Source organism: Seriola lalandi, unplaced genomic scaffold (assembly GCF_002814215.2).
Source record: "Seriola lalandi dorsalis isolate HSWRI2012SDOR001 ecotype SW California unplaced genomic scaffold, Sedor1 jcf7180002054054, whole genome shotgun sequence".
NCBI classification, from domain to species: Eukaryota; Metazoa; Chordata; class Actinopteri; order Carangiformes; family Carangidae; genus Seriola; species Seriola lalandi.
In genome coordinates, this window is record NW_019524607.1 from 202,754 (window position 1) to 222,127 (window position 19,374).

General features: G+C 39.9%; 2 protein-coding genes across 3 annotated transcripts; both read right to left on the reverse strand.

Moving 5' to 3' along the window:
- Positions 1-205: 205 nt before the first annotated feature.
- On the reverse strand, positions 206-10,976 carry chrna2b (cholinergic receptor, nicotinic, alpha 2b (neuronal)). Its single transcript, XM_023403002.2, has 6 exons — positions 10,263-10,976; positions 6,405-6,556; positions 5,542-5,586; positions 5,248-5,357; positions 2,952-4,119; positions 206-2,422 (listed from the first exon to the last, which is right to left on the reverse strand). The coding sequence occupies exons 1-6, from the start codon at positions 10,327-10,329 to the stop codon at positions 2,297-2,299; spliced, it is 1,668 nt and encodes a 555-aa protein (XP_023258770.1). The 5' UTR covers positions 10,330-10,976; the 3' UTR covers positions 206-2,296.
- Positions 10,977-11,466: 490 nt separating this feature from the next.
- Positions 11,467-19,021, reverse strand: LOC111652660 (uncharacterized). Of its 2 annotated transcripts, none has more exons than XM_023402997.2 (3): positions 18,868-19,021; positions 14,002-14,549; positions 11,467-12,598 (listed from the first exon to the last, which is right to left on the reverse strand). In XM_023402997.2, the coding sequence occupies exons 2-3, from the start codon at positions 14,541-14,543 to the stop codon at positions 12,460-12,462; spliced, it is 681 nt and encodes a 226-aa protein (XP_023258765.1). In that variant the 5' UTR covers positions 14,544-14,549; positions 18,868-19,021; the 3' UTR covers positions 11,467-12,459. The 2 variants fall into 2 exon arrangements, with proteins under 2 accessions (XP_023258765.1, XP_023258764.1); XM_023402996.2 differs by having other exon boundaries at positions 18,752-19,020.
- Between the last annotated feature and the right edge of the window lie 353 nt (positions 19,022-19,374).

Consider the following 19,374-nt stretch of genomic DNA (forward strand, 5'->3'; position numbering starts at 1 on the left):
TAAGCGTGTTTCAGTATACAGTAAACAGTTGACATGTTGGATTTTTTTACTAAAATGAATAACTACAGTTGAGATGAAATATCTCTTTTATCCGGTAAGATGTAAGGCAGAGGACTGTGTGAACATGAGTATCATTTATGGCAACTGCAGAAATGAAAATCTGTCATTTACACCACTCAATTAATGTCATGACAGGCTTTTCAACTGTTTTCATCATGGCATTTATTACATAGTGTATGATCATTCAAAAATAAGTTTAATTGTGGCAACATGGCCAGAAAAAAAGTCCATAAAAATGCAAATTCTTTCTAAACCAGTACAAATGACCCAAGTTAGTGTATAGTAAAGATCTGTTAGATCAGCATGCCACTGTTGGTCAAACTCTTTAGGTAAATGCCACCTCATCTTGTATTGAATGCGGTTCATGACACACCAGAGTTTTTCCAATCTGGCACAAGCCAAACATTTCATTGCTCATAATTCTACTACATTACTTTTACCCACATTGTAGCAGTCAGTCACTGCTGGTCCAGCACCACCAGCACATCTAAATGTCCACTTGTCATCTCAGTTCAAGGCTGGATACCTCTAAAAGTACTGAATGAAATCATGTCAGCATCGGCTGTACTTTTAGACTCCTGCTACTGAAGACCAGCAAGTTATTACCTCTGCCAAGAAGGTTTCACCCATGTCTGTTTGTCTGTTTGTTTGTTTGTTTGACCATAAGATTTCACAAAAAGTACTCAACCGATTTGCACCAAATTTAGTAGAGGAATGGGGCATGTGCCAATTGGGGCATGTACCAATTAAATGTTAGTCTCGATCCAGTTAAAGGCGTGGATCCAGGAATTTTTTTTATTATTTAACATTGCAATGGGGCATTTTTCAAGACTTTCATAAATTTTTCAAGAAATAATTTATGGATTTTGATGTAAAAAAACAAAACAAAACAAAAAACAGACATGTATGGTGTTGAGATCTATAACTGTACAATTTGGTGCAGATCCAGATAATTATCTGGATCATAATTATACTAAATTACTTTTCCAGACCCAGATTATTATCTGGATTTCAGACATGTGTAAGATTGTTTGTTGACAGAGGCATGCTCTACTGAGTGCCTTTCTAGATTGGGAAATACAATTAATCAGTTTCTTAGTGGTCTTTCAAAATGCAACCACATTGCTTTACTTGTAATTAAACAGCAGCAGTATTTAGTTACATTTATTAACGTTACCCAGCCCAGCTAGTGCCTTAACTCTAAAGCACACACTCTCACACACTTCGTAGAGCAGCTAGCCGAGGCACTGTATGTACTTATCTTCTGTCCATCGACAGCTAACTGGTGCTCAAAGGCCTTCATTCACAAATACTCCAGATCTAAACAAAACCCGGGACATTCCTGCTTATACGAGGGGCTAGCTATGCGGCTAAGAAGAAAACAATAAGACAAATTTGGAGTTACCAGAAGTTGTATTTCTTCTCTTTCGGTGGATGATAGCGGTTTGCTCTGTCTAAAGGAAACAGCAACAAGCTACAAGGAGACGAAAACCTGATGTCGAGCCTCTGACCTCCGGTAAGACACCAAGTTTACTTACGGCCGTTACAGATGCCAACGGTAGTAGTAAATGTAATGCAATTATGTCATTGACTTTTAAATTGTAATTCCTAAAACTACCGAAAAAAGTAATCACATTTGTGTAACAAAGTACCCAAATGATTCTGGCACTACGCCATTTAACTAGCATGTTACGCTAATGCTAAATATATACTAAATATTGGCATGTTTACACGTTAACATTAGCATGTTAACATGCTAAATGTTCTGTGCTAAACATTAGCTTGCCACTAACAGGCATGCTAATGTTAGCATTCAGGTCAAACACAGCCTAACTTCACAGGTGAGGTTGAGGAATACACCTGAGGATGACGACAAAGTGCAACTTAGACCTATTAAAGTTGAGCCGAGTCTGGACAGCCGAGTCTGACAATCTGAGTCTGAGATATCCTAAACTTGCCACTGTAGCGACCATTGAGTTTGTGCCCCACTATTCAGAGGGATCTAAACACAGCACAGTCCTTCTTTTTTGTTTTTCATAGTTTTGGTTTGTTGGTATGTAAAGAGTGTTGCCTCGTGAGGCTGCAAACTGGGCTGTTCAGTGTTACACAAACTTCAGTCGCATTCCCCGTGTTAAAGTTGAGTTCAGCTACATTTTACATGTCAAACATCACTCAAGTGAAGGTGGTGGTGGATTTTTTTTTTCTTTTTTAAATATTCAACACTTTTTCTCGAGCGCTAGATCATGCCAGCTAGCCAAGGGGGCAGGAAAAGGCCAATAGTCCCAAGCAGACACACAATAATGAACATCCACAGGAAGATGCGATCAATCACCATGGCGACATACTTCCAATCCTCTTTCACCTGTGTAGAGTGAAGAGCAACAGAGAAAGCAAGAAATGAGAGAGACGAGTAGTACATATGAAATTGTCATAATGAACTATATTGGTTATTGGAGGTTCAATCAGGAAGTCTACTTTTCATACTCATGCATATTTCTTATGCTGCTGATCAGCTGACCTGCTCTGCCTCCTGCGTCTTAAACAGTTCTTTCTTGGCTGCACCTCATTTACTTTCAGTGCTTTGTACGAAATTACTGTACTGGCTCCAATTGGTTACCAACCCATCAAAATAATCATCTTCTTGATTTTAGTGATACTAATGTATCACATATATCACTCACCATGTGTTTAACTTCAGTAATCCAAGTGAATTTAAGCTGTGTGGTTTACAGCACAGTACACAGTATGTCTTCATACACATGATCCTCATACTATGAGGGAGTTATAGTGTATGTAATTGAGAAGGGTGAAGTAAATACTGAACCCTTGCAGAGAAACTTTGAAATGAGGATATTGTGTTTGAAGTGATGTGGTATTTCATTGATACTTACACTGAAGTCAGCGTCCTCAGCCCTCAGGTGGTCTGCAATGTAGTGCACCCCTTCTAATGCACGTACAACACTTGGTGAAAGCAGGAATTTTGAGTCTGATACAGTATTTTCTACTTTAGTTGGCCGCTGAGTGGGATTGACTCTGGCCCCAGTTAACTGTCTGTTCGTCCCTCCTGCTGAGTCCTGTCGGTTCTGGCTGTTCTGTGGGGTTTTCTGTTGCGGCGGAGGAGTAGATCCTGGAGGTCTGGGCGAAGGGGGACGGAAGGAGAAATAAGACGTCAGCGTTCCCAGCTCTAAATCCTCATAACAGCTTCTCTCAGGGTCCTCCGACGTGGTCCCATCTCGTAACCAGTTAGCTGAGGTGCTGAGGCAGTTGCCAGATTTGTTCCCAGCTATTCGGCCCTGCCGCCGCTCGGCCGCTGCTTCCTGCTGGAGCAGCAACAGCCTGCGACGCCGGCCATCTGGTGCGGGCCGTCGCATGAACAGCCAGCGTGGGATCAGGTCCAGGAACACTGAGTGGACCCAGTGGGGCATCTTGTGAGTGCTGGGAGAGCGATGATGCACATTGAGCACAAAGACAGTGATGACGATGGACAGGGTGACGAAAATCATGGTGAATAGGAGGTATTCGCCGATGAGAGGGATGACGAGAGATGTGGACGGTATGATCTCTGTGATGAGGAGAAGGAAGACAGTGAGGGACAGCAGCACAGAGATGCAAAGGGTGATCTTCTCTCCACAGTCTGAGGGCAGATAGAAAACCAAGACAGTGAGGCAAGAGATCAGCAAACATGGGATGATGAGGTTGATGGTGTAAAACAAGGGAAGCCTTCGGATGATGAAGAAGTAGGTGATGTCTGGGTAGATCTCATGGCAGCAGTCGTATTTCTTTGTATTGTACGTTCCCACAGCATTGATGATGGCCCATTCACCGCTCTCCCAGTAGTTGTTGAGGTCCACAGTGTTTTCAATTCGCTCCAAGTCAATCTTGGCCTTGTCATAGGTCCAAGAACCAAACTTCATTTTACAGTTCTGCTGATCAAAGGGGAAGAAGGTGACGTCGATGCTGCAGGAGCTCTTGTAAATAGCAGGCGGGACCCAGCGAACTTTACCCGTGTGGAATAGGTGAGCTTTTGTCATGTGAGTCACAGCAAACTCACCGTCAGCACTGGAAAAGCAGAGGTCATCATATGAGTGATGGTGACATACAGTATGAGAGCTCAGTTTTAAATATCTGGCTGAACAGAAGCTAAAATAGCAGATAAGCAATCACACCCTGGACTGTGAGAAGTCCTGCCACCGCCTTTTTTTTTCCTTTTAGAAACCGCGCAGTGAAAAAGTGTTATGATTTCCCAAATAATAATCTTCTGAGGTAATCTCCCCTCCATTCATCGCTTTAATGGTGATAATAGCTCCTGCTGGAAACGTAATGACGAGTCCTTATCATTTCATCAGTCTCACACCTTTTTTAATTTCACTTACAGACTGTGATTACACAAGCTCCGTGGAGCAGAGCTCCATCATCAACCTTTCTCAGTTTAATCTCCATGAGGTGAATTTAGGAGGAGGGAGGAGAGATACATTGAAAGTGGTAAATTTCATAACACAATAGATTTCACACTAAAGTAATACATGTTTATAGGTTGTCTTCATTTTTGCCAAAATTAACTGCAACTATAGTAGAAGTGACAGATGCAGGAAAAGTAACCTGTAATGTAATTTGTAATCCAAAGTGACAAGTTATAGAAATCCTCACAAAGCACAACATTTATGTTGTGAGTCCACTAGATGGTGCCATCCTCCTACCAGATATCATCCAGTCAAGCGGCATCTATTTGAACCAGTGTGAGTTGACAGTTGTTGTTTATGTGCAACATTACAAACACTCACTATTTTAGAATAACCCTTACATTACATTTTCAGTATAACAAACAGAAATAGTTGCTGTGACCTGATCATGAAACCCCTTAAATATTGTGCTTATGTTAAGCAGAGCTGTATAGATTAGTCAATTTATTGATTAGTTAACGGACAGATTATTCAATCATTTGAATAATAATTTAAATTACAAATAATAATTTATAATTTCAAAACTAATTTTGAAAGCAAAACTAAAAACAATAGCTGGACCAAGAATCTCAAATATGAATATTTGTTGATTTTCTTTGTTTTCTATGACAATAAACTGAATGCCTGAAGCAATTTGCTCATGCTCTGGCAAATTGGCCAATCTTTGGTGTTTTTTAGCATCAGTCAGTTAATCAACATAATAATCTGCAAATTGAGTGATATTTACTTGTTATAGAGGACGATGTCTGGTACCCATATGAGCTCTGATGGCACTCTTATGGACGTCACATTGTCATAGTCAGACGGTCTCCAGCGAAGCTTGTAGTCGTTCCACTCCTGGGAGATACAAACAAAAGAGGTGCTTTAGGGGGCTGTGATTCTTTATTTAATTGTCATAAAAGTCATTCAATTCTTCATAAACATTGTCAAATGTCATGTTTTTAATATTTTATATCATCATATCCCCTCTTTGAGAAACAATCTTAATAATAAATGAACACTGACATATTTCATTTCTAACCTGTTTAAGCCACACATTGGTTGTCATCATCTGGTTCTTCTCATCCTAGCAGACAGAGACAGACAGACAGACAGACAGACAGACAGACAGACAGACAGACAGACAGACACACAGACACACACACACACACACACACACACACACACACACACACACACCACAGAAGAAGACAGACAGAGACAGACAGAGACACAGAGACTGAGTTAAGGCTGTCAACTCTCGGTTCAGGCCAGAAGAATATATGTGAGAGGTTTCTGGAGGATTGTCAAAGCAGACCCAAATATAGCTTGCAGGAACTTCTATTACTTGATGGATGTGAAGAGTTCTGAAACAGTTTGTGTCACACCCTGTGACATGGCACAGAGTGCATAATGTAGTTTTTTTTTTTTTCAAAGTTTGTTTTCTCTACTGTATGTAAAAATGCAAAAACATGCAGTGGAAAAACCGCATATAGCATTAAACATGCCAAGTGCCAAGTTTTGCTAAGTATAGGGAGGACAATAGAATTATTAATCATATTGATTAAAACTCTAGGGATAGGGATAAAAATTCTGTCTTCTACTTAGTCTGACAGTGGAATCCATTGTGAACCAAAGTCTTATACAAAATACATGTTTTCAAATGAAACTTTCAAAGAGAGAATAACCTGTAGTATGAGGCCTTTTAATGTGACTTTTATTTTTAAAATAATAAAACATTAACTGTGTAAAATATTTAGTAACATAGCTATGATTTTAAAAGAATCACAATAAAAGCAGCAGCTGCAACCAAAAAGAGCTTGTATAACATCTTATTGTTTAAATGTGCTATATAAATTGGACAAACATGCTGAACATATCAACAATCTATACTTAAAGACTCACCACGTCAATGAGCTGTGCTATGGACAGTCCAAACTTGACAATGACTACATCAGAAATGTTTGGCACTGGTCTCGACCACTTGTTGTAACCAGCAAACAGCGTCTTGAAGAGCTCATCCTCAGCGTGGGAGTGCGTCTTCTCGTGACAGAGAACTGTGGACACATTATAGCTACTATTTTAAACCATACCTTCTATTTTGATTGAAATCTTTATAGAAGAGAGATACATTAAGGGAGTAATGAAATTTATAAATTTGTGACATTTATTCAATGTTCTATGAATGAAATTTCTGAAAACCAAACTTCCGTTTTTTTTTTTTTTTTGATATTTTGACATCAAGGTCGTTTGAGCGGTTTTAACTCCCGGCTTTGTTTTGTTGGCATTTAACAGGTAAGATATACAGGGAACATAATAATTAAATGGAAGAGGACAGGAGTAAGGGAGTTGCACAGTATATAGGGATCATATCCATGTTCTCTCTTCCATGTCTCCCCTAATCCTCACTTAACAAACAGCAGTAAATCAGACTGGCATGATATTGTGGCTTTTGGGAGTGAGGGTGAGTGTTGCGAACATCTTGCGTCTCTGCACACAAGCCTACTCGAAACATCTTAGACTTTTCTCGGTAAAGTCTTATCGACTTTTCTGCATCTTAGCAAATCTTTTGATCTCTTGATCTGAGCTCCCCGTGAGGGTTGCCTGCTAAAATCTCGCAAGGTGAGCTGGTGGAGACTGGGGAATTATCTCTCCTCCCTCAACATCGACACCATTTCAAGAGTAACCTCTCTCTTTATCTCTGAAGTGTTATTGTTATGCACATGTGGCTTCACGGTGAGAGGTAGCTTAATCAAATTGATTTTGTATATGCAGTCTAGACAGATTTGCACACAATCTCAGACTGAGTCACTGTATAATTTTTCTGCAGTGTGAATAGCATGGAAATAGACAGGAATCCCGGCCCTTGGGGATTACCGCTTCCACCTTCATCAATGTAGTCAGAGTCAATTACACACATCATTACTTGCTAGTGTTAAGTGGAGGTGAGCTAATTTCTCAGTAGTGCAGGGTGTTTATTGTTGAGCTGTCTGTCACTCTGTATTACAACTGATGCATAAAACAATTAGCTGACAGTTTTCACCTGAAGCAGAGGGTAACAATGTGTTTGATTCTGGGGTTTTGGAAATTTAGTTTTTCTGAAGACTCCTGACCAGAATATACAAATTATGGCAAACTATTCTGTTAAACTATGTTAAAGTGGCACCATTTCTGAACTACTTCAAACATATCTTTGGCCTTATTGTACTGCAGTTACTTGTTACCTATCATCAGATTGGATGATTTACACGGATTTACACTTGGTCAGACTTTGGTGTTTTACTCTCCAAGTAATCGTTCAACATCTTTAGGAAAATGCTTATTCACGTTCTTGCAGAGAAGTAGATGAGACGATTGATACCCCTTTCAAATCTTTACATTAAATATGAGAATACGGCCATCAGCTAATTCGTTTAGCAAAGGTAACAAAATCCCCATACTAGCACCTTTAAAGTTCCCTAATTACCATGTCATATCTTGTTTGTTTAATCTATACAAAAACAAAAATGTAAAGGAGACAAATTGGCATTTTATGCACAAAATAATCTGACAATAAAACCTTAAAAATGGCAATTTGTAATTTTTTCATTTAAGTCTTAGTACTGATTTCCCCATCTAATTCTCAGCAAGGAAGCGAATAAGGGTATTTTCCAAAATGTCAAACTATTACTTTAAGTAATCATATTTTTGCAAACAGATGAAATTTGTTGAATGTTTATTGTACAGAAAGAAAACTCATGGAATCATCACACCAAAGCCAAAATTCAAAAATCAATACAAATTTTTTTTAATTCTAATTGGTTTACATGCCGTTAACACCCAACTCCCTCTAGAGCTCTGTTTGACATTGCAAGGGTATAATGCAGCCCAACGATGTGTGCTACCATCAAGGATCTGAAAACAAGACCTTGGACCACCCACATCTGGCAGCAGTCATAGTTGCTTAGCCAAGGCCACATCATTACCTGTCCATGGGTGAGTTGTAGTTCTGATGACAACATTGACAAGTCCTCACAACCTTTAACTGTAGGAGGTAAGGGGCTAAAATGCTGCACAGAGCTAACCAGAAGGATAAATGCAATTCTGCTTGCATGATTTATTGCCTATGCTAACAGCTTGGCTTGACGGGCTTTAACAGACTGGTCCAATATACAAAACAGTCCAATATCTAGGAGTAGTTGGTAGAAAGCAGACATCGACATGGTAAATATTATGTGAATTCACCAAGGTACACATGTGCTCATCTGCCATCATGAACTAATTTCAATCTGACAAACACTCATGCACAAGAGGCTTCTTATCTGCTCTCTTGACAGTCAAGGCGAGCGCGGTGTCCGTACATCTGGGAGGGACCAGATGTGGAGCTTGAAAAAAGGCTGTTGGGTGCCATAGATCAAAGCCTCCTGCCAGCAGAGACTTGAGATGACACCTCCAACGTCCAGCACACTGGGACATGGATGTTGGACTGTGGCCAAGCCTCTTGGCGAGGTGCTCGAAACACTGACCAGTTTGGATGATCGAGTCAGCAGCTTCTCAGGCCAGAGGCGCTCTTGGCGAAATTGGGCTGTCAAATACTTACAGTAAAAAAGTTCAGTAAAAAAAAAAAAGACCAGCATGCAACAATTTTCTGTGAGTTGACTAAAATTGCAGAGCTCAAGTGGGAAAGCTGAACTCTGTCATTGCTGTAATGAGAAGTACATTGGCATGAGGTGAAGAACCAGCACATATGACTGCTGTAGCATGTAGAGATGGAAGGAGGGCACATAGGCTGTGCTTATGTCACAAGACCACATATGTTATCTTACACTGCAGATTGTGCACACAATCCTTGCTTGCATTTGAATGAAAGGACACTAGACATGTTAAATAGCCCAGGTCCTTGTAACAGCACCTGAATTGACTTCCATATCAAGCCGCCCCTACTTCCACTGTCAAGCCTGATGGATTGAAATTCTAAACAGTTTCCACAATATGTCCAGAAAAAGATCTTGAAAATGTGCACAACAGATCCAGTATCATAATAGTTTTTATTTTCTAACAAAAAGTGAGGCAAATCAGGAATTATCTCTGGGCTTGAACCCTCCATATTCTGACTATAAATATGCATCTTTGTCTTGTTGAAACATAAATATGACACCTGTTGTAGCAGATTGTGTGAAATATTTACTGAGTGTGTTCAGAGGACTGTGATTTTTTTATTATTTATTTTTTTAGAAGTACACTGCTTGTCTTTGGCAGTTTCTATATTTGTACGGTCGAGTAAAGGATAATGAATTTACTCTCTCTGCTGTAAAAGCAGGACATAGAGGTCTTCCTAAATTTAAACGCAGTGGAGAGAAACAGTTTTCTCTCGCAGTTCAGCTCTGGTGGTCGCGTTTATGCTGAGGGACAACATTAATCAGTGATGGGACGTTGTATCACTCTGCTAAGATGCGACACATACTTTTGCACGAGGCGCTTTTAGTAGATTTGCGCGCAACGATTAATTATGTGATCGTGAGAGGAGGCTCGTGGGAGTTGTGGTGTTAACAGTCATGAGCGGTAGGGTACACTTAGATACTTTTGGGACCATTTTAATGTAAAAGTTTATCGTTTAGTAAATTGTAGAACATGCAGTACTCACACTCTTTCAGAATTAGCACAGTACTCTTGTAAAATGTCGCCTTAAACATTTTAATTCACGTTGTCATGACGTTGGTGACATGTGTAATGTACTTTTTCATTTGTTGAAAGGCGCATTGAACATTTTTCAAAAGTACTTACCTGACCCAGAGAGGAGTAGCGGCCACACAACAGCCGTCCATAAAGAGAACAGGTGGTTGTATCCCATTTTGTTCTCTGGTGGTAAAGAGGAGTCCAACTTCCCCGGAGAGCACGGAGGTGTTTCCGTCCGCTATCAAAACGTTATCTCGAAACCGTGATGTGTGAGCAAAATCTGTCATCTTCGCAGCTGGGAGGCATGTCAGGAAAACTCCACCACTAATGTCACAATAGCCGGCTTTATATCTGTGGGCGGGGAGAGAGTATGACGATAGTCTGCCTGAATAACTTTGGTGCCTTTTCCCTAAATGTCGGCATCGATGGACGTGTCTCCCTGCGCACTTTGAGCTCTGTTCAGAGAGGATGAGAGCGAGTCTGTTTCCGCGCACTCAGTCGGAGAGCTATCCATCACTTGGTGCTGAATCAGGGAGCGGCAGCGTAACACTGTAGCTTACAGCTGGTTTATTTTGCAGACTTAACTACCAGTTCATGGAACTGATACAAGGCTGGTCTCAAGAAATTAAATAACCGAAAATAATCCGGTTTGTTGCTGAGTAATACATTATCCAAACAATTCCACCTTTTTGCGTATTGTGCCAAGAATTTACGCGTCCCTGGTGGCCTGATCTAAGACTTTGATGTCCATTTAAAACCTTAAATTAGCTCTTTTCCATGATTAGAATCATTGTGAGTTACCAGTCTGGTTCATTAGGTCCGCAAAACGGCATCATCCACCCTGAGAGGACAGGTTACATCTGAGTGCTTCCTGTCTTTCCTCTTGTACCTATAACAGTCCCTCCTCCTGTCTCTCTCTTGCTCACTCTCTTTCACATGCACAGGCACGCACACAGACACACACAGACACACACGCACACACGGATTCACTGTTAAAGTTGTAACTTGCAGGTATGGGAAATGGTCGACCAGTTATTAGAACCTGTTTCCTTCAAAAGAGTTCAGACTGACTGGTCATTTGTTTAATTGAACATTAAATGATGAGTGACACATGCAGCTGACCAAACGTCTGTGGGATTTTTCTATGGATAACAGCTAGAGGGCAGACTAGGTGACTGAATATGCTTTGAGAAGTTTTAGTTTCTCCCAAAATATCAATGTGAGAGTAGAAGTTGCGCAAGCATGACAACAAATGGCAACAGAAAACATTTTTTCAAAACAAGTTTTCAAAAACAATAAATAAAAAGGCAAATTTGTTGTTTGTTGCTGTTTACTGGATCATACAGTCTTCATATCATACATTGTACAAATTCATATTATTACACATTTTATGATCACAAATATCAAGGCATTCCCTCCCATGAGTAGTGGCAGGATTAACAATGGAACAAAACTAAAGCTTTGTTCTCATGTTTGAATTGATAAATCCAACAAACACTTATAATCTTGCAAGCATTTTTTTAAAACAATGTGCATAGTCAGAGTTTCTGTGTTTTAAGTGCTGTATCAAGTTTTCTGATGGTGTGTTCCTGCATTTTTCTTCCCAATGACAGGAACTGTCAAATCATTATACAATTTCTTATCCCTCATCCACAGGTTATTGCATAGTCTTCTCTAGACAACAGATATCCCTGTATAACAAAGCTGTCCCTGTTGCAGTCTGCTTCTTATTTTGTTGCAAAAGCAAAATCTCCATTGAAACACTCTATCCTGGCCTCCATCCTCACCCTGGAACCAGATGGCCGATCCATAGCTTCCTCTGGAGAAGACTAACGGAGTCATTATGTTTGGTCTCTGAAGGCCAATCTAGTTTGATCCATAAACACTCAACTTGGCTCAAAGCTGCGCCACATACTGTTGCCATGTTTGACCTCACGAATTCCACAAATGATGCATGGAAAATAAAATTTTATGGGTTACGGGGTTATCACTTCTTTGAAAGGGAAACGTATTTATTTTTTCACCCAAAATTTCTTTGCTATTTTCTGTCATCATTCACATGATGTGAAGTTATCAACCATCCTGTCAGAGCTTCGTCTTTCATTATTCTTGCAGTTGGTGTAATGTATCTCAGTGCTGCAAAGAACACATGGGTAAATAAAAAAAAAAAAAAAAAAAAAAAAAAAAAGAATAGAATTGCAGGAAGGTTCATTTCTCTTTTTCTAGGTCTCACGCAGGATATCAAACAACATCCATGAGTAATGGGATGATGTATGAACAGTTTTAAAAGCTTTTCAACACTTCCTTAGTGATGGATTTTGATTATGTCTTTCAGCTGCTTGGTGAATGAGGCCTGCAGGGCCTGTGATGAGCTCTCTAGCCTGTTGGCAATGTCTGCTGCAGCACGAAGCATGTCTTCAAAAGCCAAGGACTCCTCTCTGATTCTGCTCCAGAAGACGGAACAATCCAGGTCACCAGGTGGAGTGAAGGGGAGGAAGAAACAGAGAGACTGAGTAAGTGGAAGAGCCGAGTATTATATATGTTATAAGAGGCATATGGCAGCTCTTAAAGCTGGTTAAGTGATTGGAAAGATTGAGTAACAGGAAAGTCAGAATCATATATAGTGTTAAAGAAATCACAAACATTAAAGCATAACGCTGGCAACAAGAGGGAGAGGGTAATTTTGCAACACATTTATTGCAATTTGTAAAAAAATAGATAGTCATTTTAGAGGTCCACCATAATGTGCAATATTTGTATGTCTAGACATAAATGGTCCTTAGGCCACTTTGTACGTGGCAAATGAATGTGTCTGCTTTAGGTACCTCAGCCTTTTTTAAAAGGCATGCTGCTGCATGTCAGGCGAATTACCACATTCAGACTGATTCATCTCTAGGGCCCCAACTAATGATTATTTTTATTAACAATTAATCTGTTAACTGTCAATGGCTGCCACAATTCCCCAGAGCCCAAGTGGAGTTGCTTTGTGAATCAGTCTGCTCTTTTGTCCAACCATCAGTCAAGTCAAGTTATTTTTTTATTTACAGTATATAGGTATATATATATACCAAATCACAGAAGTTATCTCAAGGCAATTTACATATAGAGCAGGTCTAGACCATACTCTTCGTAATATTGAGTACAGAGACCCAACAATTCCCACCACGAGCAAGCGCTTGGCAACAGTGGCAAGGAACAACTTCCTTTCAAGAGGCAGAAACCTCGAGCAGAACCAGACTCAGGGTGGGCGGCCATCTGCCTCGACAGGTTGGGTTGAAAGAGAGTCCAAAACCCAGACAGTGAATTTACAGTAAAATACAGAACAGACAACTTAAACAGTTGTTGAGCACCCGGGTGGTCCTGGGGTTGAGGTGCTGACCAGGAAGTGCAATGGTCTCACTCTGTTCACTCATTTCTGGTCATCTCTCTCTCTCTATTAGTAATCTAATAAAGGCATAAAATGCTGCCAAAAATGTTGTAGATAAATCTTCTGTTAATGGACTAATCAGTGAACTGACTGGTTGTTTTGGCATTGCCAATCTCCTTGCACTAAATTCTGAATTCATTACTGTAAATGAAGGGGCTTTGTTGGGAGCGGTTGGTGGCGCTCACACAGATCACACATTGAAAATGCTAACTAGACAGTATAGTCCCAGCACCTACTGATGAAGTCAAAGTCTGGATGTCAAATATCAGTTATTGTTTTCAGCTGTCTGATAAAAGGCAAATCTCCTTTTAACAAAGACCTTGTTCACCAACAAACAAGAACTAGTCATTTTTAGCTGCTCTCTCTACATTTCAGCCATTATCTTTCTGAAGCTCAACACATCTGATTTACTGCACTCACTTCTGCATCCCAGCAATGGCGTCCAACACGTCTCCCTCCAGCTGCTTCTCTAGATCTTCTTCAGCTTTCTCTACCACCTCGTGGCAGCTCTTGTGGTCCTCATGGATGCCGATGACATTTTCCTTGATCACATCTTCATAACGCTGTTCTCCCAGCTCTGCCTCCACAAACTGCACCAAGTTCTCCATCACTGCCTTGTTTCCATGCTGGATGGCCTGCAGATAAGCCAGCTCCTCTTTCTGGGCCTTAAGCCTCCGTGCTGAAGCAGTGTTAGTGCTGAAGTGGACCGAGCACTTGTCCGGTTGGGGCTCATAGTGCAGCGTAGGTGAGGGTGATGGTGAAAATGCTGCTGATGTGATCCAGTCATGGGTGTTTTTCAACCTTGCAGGCTCATCACCAGCTGCTTGCGATGTGTCATTGGTGGCCATTATGGTTGAATAAATGTCAAAGCCTGAACCCCAATCACCATCCCCACTTTGGCAGAGCGTTGGGGTTGCCATGGATACCCAGGCCAAGATGAAGGGCATCCAACAACGCCACATGGTAACCTGGAAAGAGGAGGAGGTGAGTTACTGTTAATGACATCTGTGAACTTTGAAGGCACAGTGAAATAAACATTCTAATGGCCTGGTTTAGCACAAGCAGGGTACAGTTAAAATATGTAACTTTCAGTATGTTTTCTGAATCATTACCCACAGTATACTTAATGAGCAAAACTGGAGAAAAGTATGGACATAAGAGTTATTATTCCATCATTATCAGCAGATTAGTAAATAAGTCATGATCCTTAGATAAAAATTTAAAAAAAAAAAAGTAAATTTGTGTTGAAAACATTTTTTAGAAAGTCAATATTTCTGCTGAACTGAGGTAATATTAAGAGTGGACCCTCCTTTGTGCACTATCACCTTTTTAAATCAAAGCTTTTCCACTTTGCTCATTAAATTTTTACATGATTCGGTTGTGAAACCAAAGAACCTAAGGCCGTTTATGAAATGTATTAGCACAGCTAAGTGTAATCTGATGGAGCTTCCATGGCCATTTTAATTATATATTTTATTTTTACAATACTTTATTGAAGATAAAGCTGCATGTGGTACATAAATAGAAAAGTATTACACAAGGCATGTTTCTTCCCAACCAAGAACATCCTTAACCCTTAGTTAGTCAAGTTCAGATCTGAAAACAAATTCCTCAAATTGGGTCAGTGAAATTAAGCCACAAAAATACAAGCTGAAGAATTTGAACTTGAACATCCAGATCGATCTGACCTTGATCCTGTGAGGTAACGTTCTGTCCAATGAAGTCACCACTGTAGCTCAAATGTGGAAGTTTGAATTTTTCATTTTGAATTTTGCTGCCTGAATTTCACCAACCACAAAAGTATGAATAATTTAATATTTGTCTTTTGAATATTGAACACTTCATTACTTATGATAAGTCTTGAAATTGATTGAAATCTGTTTGAATTATGAAAACAAAGTGTGAAGCTCAAACCTCATGAATTCAGAAGGATGGTTTTCAAAGTATCATTGAATTCTGTGGCATTTCAATGACACTGTAATGTGTTCAGTAATATTTAAATTCCACAATTAGGTGTGCAGTTTCTCATAAGATTCTAATTATTATAACAATGACTTGCTTTTAACAGAAATCCACATGGCAACATCTCTGATTGTGCTTTTCAAGAGACAATGAAATGTCTTTCCTGGAGAAATGTGATTGTTTATTCATGCATTTCCATTGTTTTCTAACATAGAGATATAGCAACATGTGGAAATACTGCACACACTTGTGTGCTGCTTGAGTTGTGGTTATATACTGGCGAATGCCTCATGCTCTGTGGCTAGGTCATGGCTTAGCGGTTGCATGAGTTGTGTCACGCTAAGGCTGTAAAAGCTGACAACGCCCCTTGCAGCAGTGTTTGTGTTGTTTTTTTGTTTTTTTTGTAACTGGTGGGTTGTCTGGGGATCTTTCATTACATCTATTCAACCAGGTAGCTGCTTTTGCAAACTTTCTAACATCAGGTGAGATTTAATCACAAAGCTCTTTTTTTTTCCTCTCAAAGTGTTTGCCCCTTCCTCTGCATGTGTTACAGTGTTCAGTCAAACAGCAACAGCGTCACTTCAACTTCAACTATCATTATGCAGACTCTCATTCAGGCGTCTCTGCTCCGCATCTGGAAATATATTTGAAAAACTCGAACCAGGCCTGTGAGATAGAGGCACTGCAGAACTGTTTCTGCTGTCAGAGCACATTTTGGTTTCGGCTGCAGTTTACTCTTACAGCACCCTTGAAACTATTTCAACTTCTTGTAGCTCAACTGAAAATTTCAGTTGAATTACACCTATTGCCAGGCTGTTGTTGAGAAATGCAGAACGATCACCCAGCCATGCTTGCCACTAGAGGTAGAACGGACACCGTAAAATTGTCTATTTATTTTAAGATGGTTTGTGGTGTAGCCCAAACCAGTAAAACAACCAACTGCTGGCTGCTCTCACCGTCACTCCCTCTGTTTCTGATTACTTTAAATGGTGACCTCACATATGTTACAGGAGCTGTAAGAAGAGTAGTAAACACAACCCTTCACACCACTACAGATTGCAAGCAGAGACACAATCCAGGGGCCTTACATCATGATATTAGGGTAATAAGTTTGGTAATTTCTATTGATTGACATGTGCATTGTAACGTACAGACTGATATCACTGGAATAAAACAGGTTTAATGAGTTTTGCCTGAGGTGACACATGCATTACATTTGTATCAGTAAACATCTCATACTGTATGAATGGGGTTTATTACTGGGACAGTTTGAATATACGGATATTATTTACTTGTGAGTATTTGAAAACAGCCGGGCACTAGATTAGATATCTGCTTAAAATTGCCACTTAACATAGTGTGTGGTGTGTGCGCTCAAGTGTGCAAATCTTTAGAAAAACATGTTAAAAAGTCTAAATTGAATGTTTGACTCATTTTTGAAATATTTGAAAGATCCAGAAAGCACATTTGTTTGAACTGACACTTGAATGGCGTCTTCATCTTCAAAGACATTTAAAGCTACTTGACCGGAGAGCTGGAGCACAGCACGTCCAAAAGTTTTTATCACTCTGCAGCTTTACTCTACATGTTTGGATCAAAATCTTATGGCAAGAGTGACAACCCATCCAGCCTAATGACAGAACACAGCCAAATGTAAATGTAATTCATCTTAAAATATAACTTTATTGTCACTGTGTTCAATTACCACCGCAGCAGTAAAAGTCACAAGTCAAAGGACATTCTGTGACATTAATTCAGTCTCTAAAAGGCCTGCTAACTGGAAGCACACGTGCTCCTCTGCGCATCAGAGATTGGCAGGAGCAGTTGCCTTTGTCTTTGGAAATTGTCTGCACAGTTTCCACGCTGGCGTCTCATGGTTTAGTTGAAGCAGTGTTTGCGTTAGACTCGCTGTGGACTGTAGTGACCTTTTTTGGCTTCACTCTGACGGTTCTGTCATTGTGAAGTGGTTTTTTTATAGGCTGACTTTTCTTTTGGCTTAAAATAGCAAGAAGCTCGCCGGCAGAAGGAAAACACCCACAAGCTCAGTGCACCATTAGGAGACTTTACTTCTTGTTTGTGTTGCTTAGAAAAGCCAGACTAAATCCTTGTTTAGTGGTTTGTTCTAAGAGGAGTCTAATGATGATTGATGGGTTTTTTTTTGTTTTTTTTTTTTAAGTGATTGATTGAACTCAAATTAATTCTTCCACAGATGCCCTGAACAACTTCAGGAAATAAATTAGAATATTTGCTGAGACCTGTGTAGTGTAGTGTAGGTTGTACATTAAAATATGCAACTGGTTTAAAGAATCTGTAATTTTCCCACATTGACTGAATCTTCCAATTACCATCTTGATTAGTTCATCATTTGTTCGGTTTCCTAAAGTCCAATGTGACATCTTTGAAGTACTAGATTTGTACAACAAATGGTCCAAAACTAAAGAATATTTACAGTCACAAAGGACAGAGAAAGCAGCAAATTAAACAATTCTTAAGGTGGAGTACAGGGATGTTTTGTTTGAGAAATGACTTATACGATTTATAAGTTATCAAAATAGTTGCCAAATAATTTGCAGTCAGTGAATTGTGTCAGCTCCAAAATGAATAGGGATGGATTTATGAATTATGTCATTTGTAAATCCCTTTAAATGAAATGTAGACCTTTTTGAAATTGATATTCATGTGTGCCGTACTCCTCCTTAGCTGTGGGTCACAGCTAATCTTGGTGTTTGTAGTGTGTCTGCAGCTCAACCTCGTGGCCCCTCTTGTCAAAGCTTGAACAGGTGTGTTTCACAGGCGTCACAACACTCAACTCCTTCAATGTCCATATGACAACAAGATTCTTTGGCAATAAGCCATGTATAGCATAGAGAGGCCTCACAGGTTGAAAACATACTTGACAGAATGATAATAAGAAAGATAAAGACAGTGGAGACATGTTTGCACATACACACCTATACACAGACACTGTATTATAAAACTGTCAGAAAAATGTCTCTTCAACTCTGAAACAACCATTCATGGCAATAGCAGTATTTTAGAGCCATACAATAATTTAAATAACTCTATATAATAAGTATAAATTCCACAAATGTGCACTTCAAATTCGATTTTTCTACTTTTACTAGTGGCATACAGGATGAGTAAGCCTCAGCTTCCCATCATACTGTACCCTACCTAAAAGTTTCATAAATCCAAAAACCAAACTTACCTAACTCCAGTAATTTTTCACAGCTAAATTCTGCCACTTCCACTTTCTCAGTCAAGCGAAACGACTGAAAAGGTTTTCGGGACCACTATTCACAAGCACAGAGAGCAAATACTCACTCGGTTTCCTTCTTCATGTCAGGGGGGAAAAAAAATGCAGACACACGCACACACAATTAGGGTTTGGCTGGAGAGTGTGGTCGTCTGTGTGCCCCTGTCTGCTGCTGGGAGGGGATAGCAGGGGAGGGGGATGTTTGTAGAAAAAGGCTGAAACTGAATGATTTCTTTCTTTGCAGTGGAAAGAGGGGCTGGCAGAAGGAGGGGTAAAGCACGAGTGTAATCTGCTTCACATCTGTGGGCTCGGGTGGGGGACAGAGGAAGCAAGAAGGTTCCTTAGTATGGGGGGGGGGTGTCTTTTTATGACCGTGCTGAATACACATTTCCTATTTACTTTAGGAAAGGTCCCCTTAAAGTTTGTCTAGCCTAGGAAACTTAGGTTATTTAAAATGAGAAAAAAACAACAGCCAGGACTTTTTCCCAGCTGTTCTTATGGCTTCCAAACTAAGACAGTGTACAGTAGTGAAGGATCAATAACGCACTGTGAAGTTTTAGGTTATTGGATGGTTT

Excerpts from the sequence above, each read along its gene's own strand:
- chrna2b (XM_023403002.2), bottom strand. The coding sequence starts at position 10,329 with ATGGGATACAACCACCTGTTCTCTTTATGGACGGCTGTTGTGTGGCCG. Across the intron at positions 6,557-10,262 it reads GCTACTCCTCTCTGGGTCAG|TTCTCTGTCACGAGAAGACG; the intron begins GTAAGTACTTTT and ends ATGTGTCCACAG. Across the intron at positions 4,120-5,247 it reads GACATCGTCCTCTATAACAA|TGCTGACGGTGAGTTTGCTG; the intron begins GTAAATATCACT and ends CTGCTTTTCCAG.
- LOC111652660 (XM_023402997.2), bottom strand. The coding sequence starts at position 14,543 with ATGTGGCGTTGTTGGATGCCCTTCATCTTGGCCTGGGTATCCATGGCA. Across the intron at positions 12,599-14,001 it reads GCCATTGCTGGGATGCAGAA|AATCAGAGAGGAGTCCTTGG; the intron begins GTGAGTGCAGTA and ends CTTCTGGAGCAG.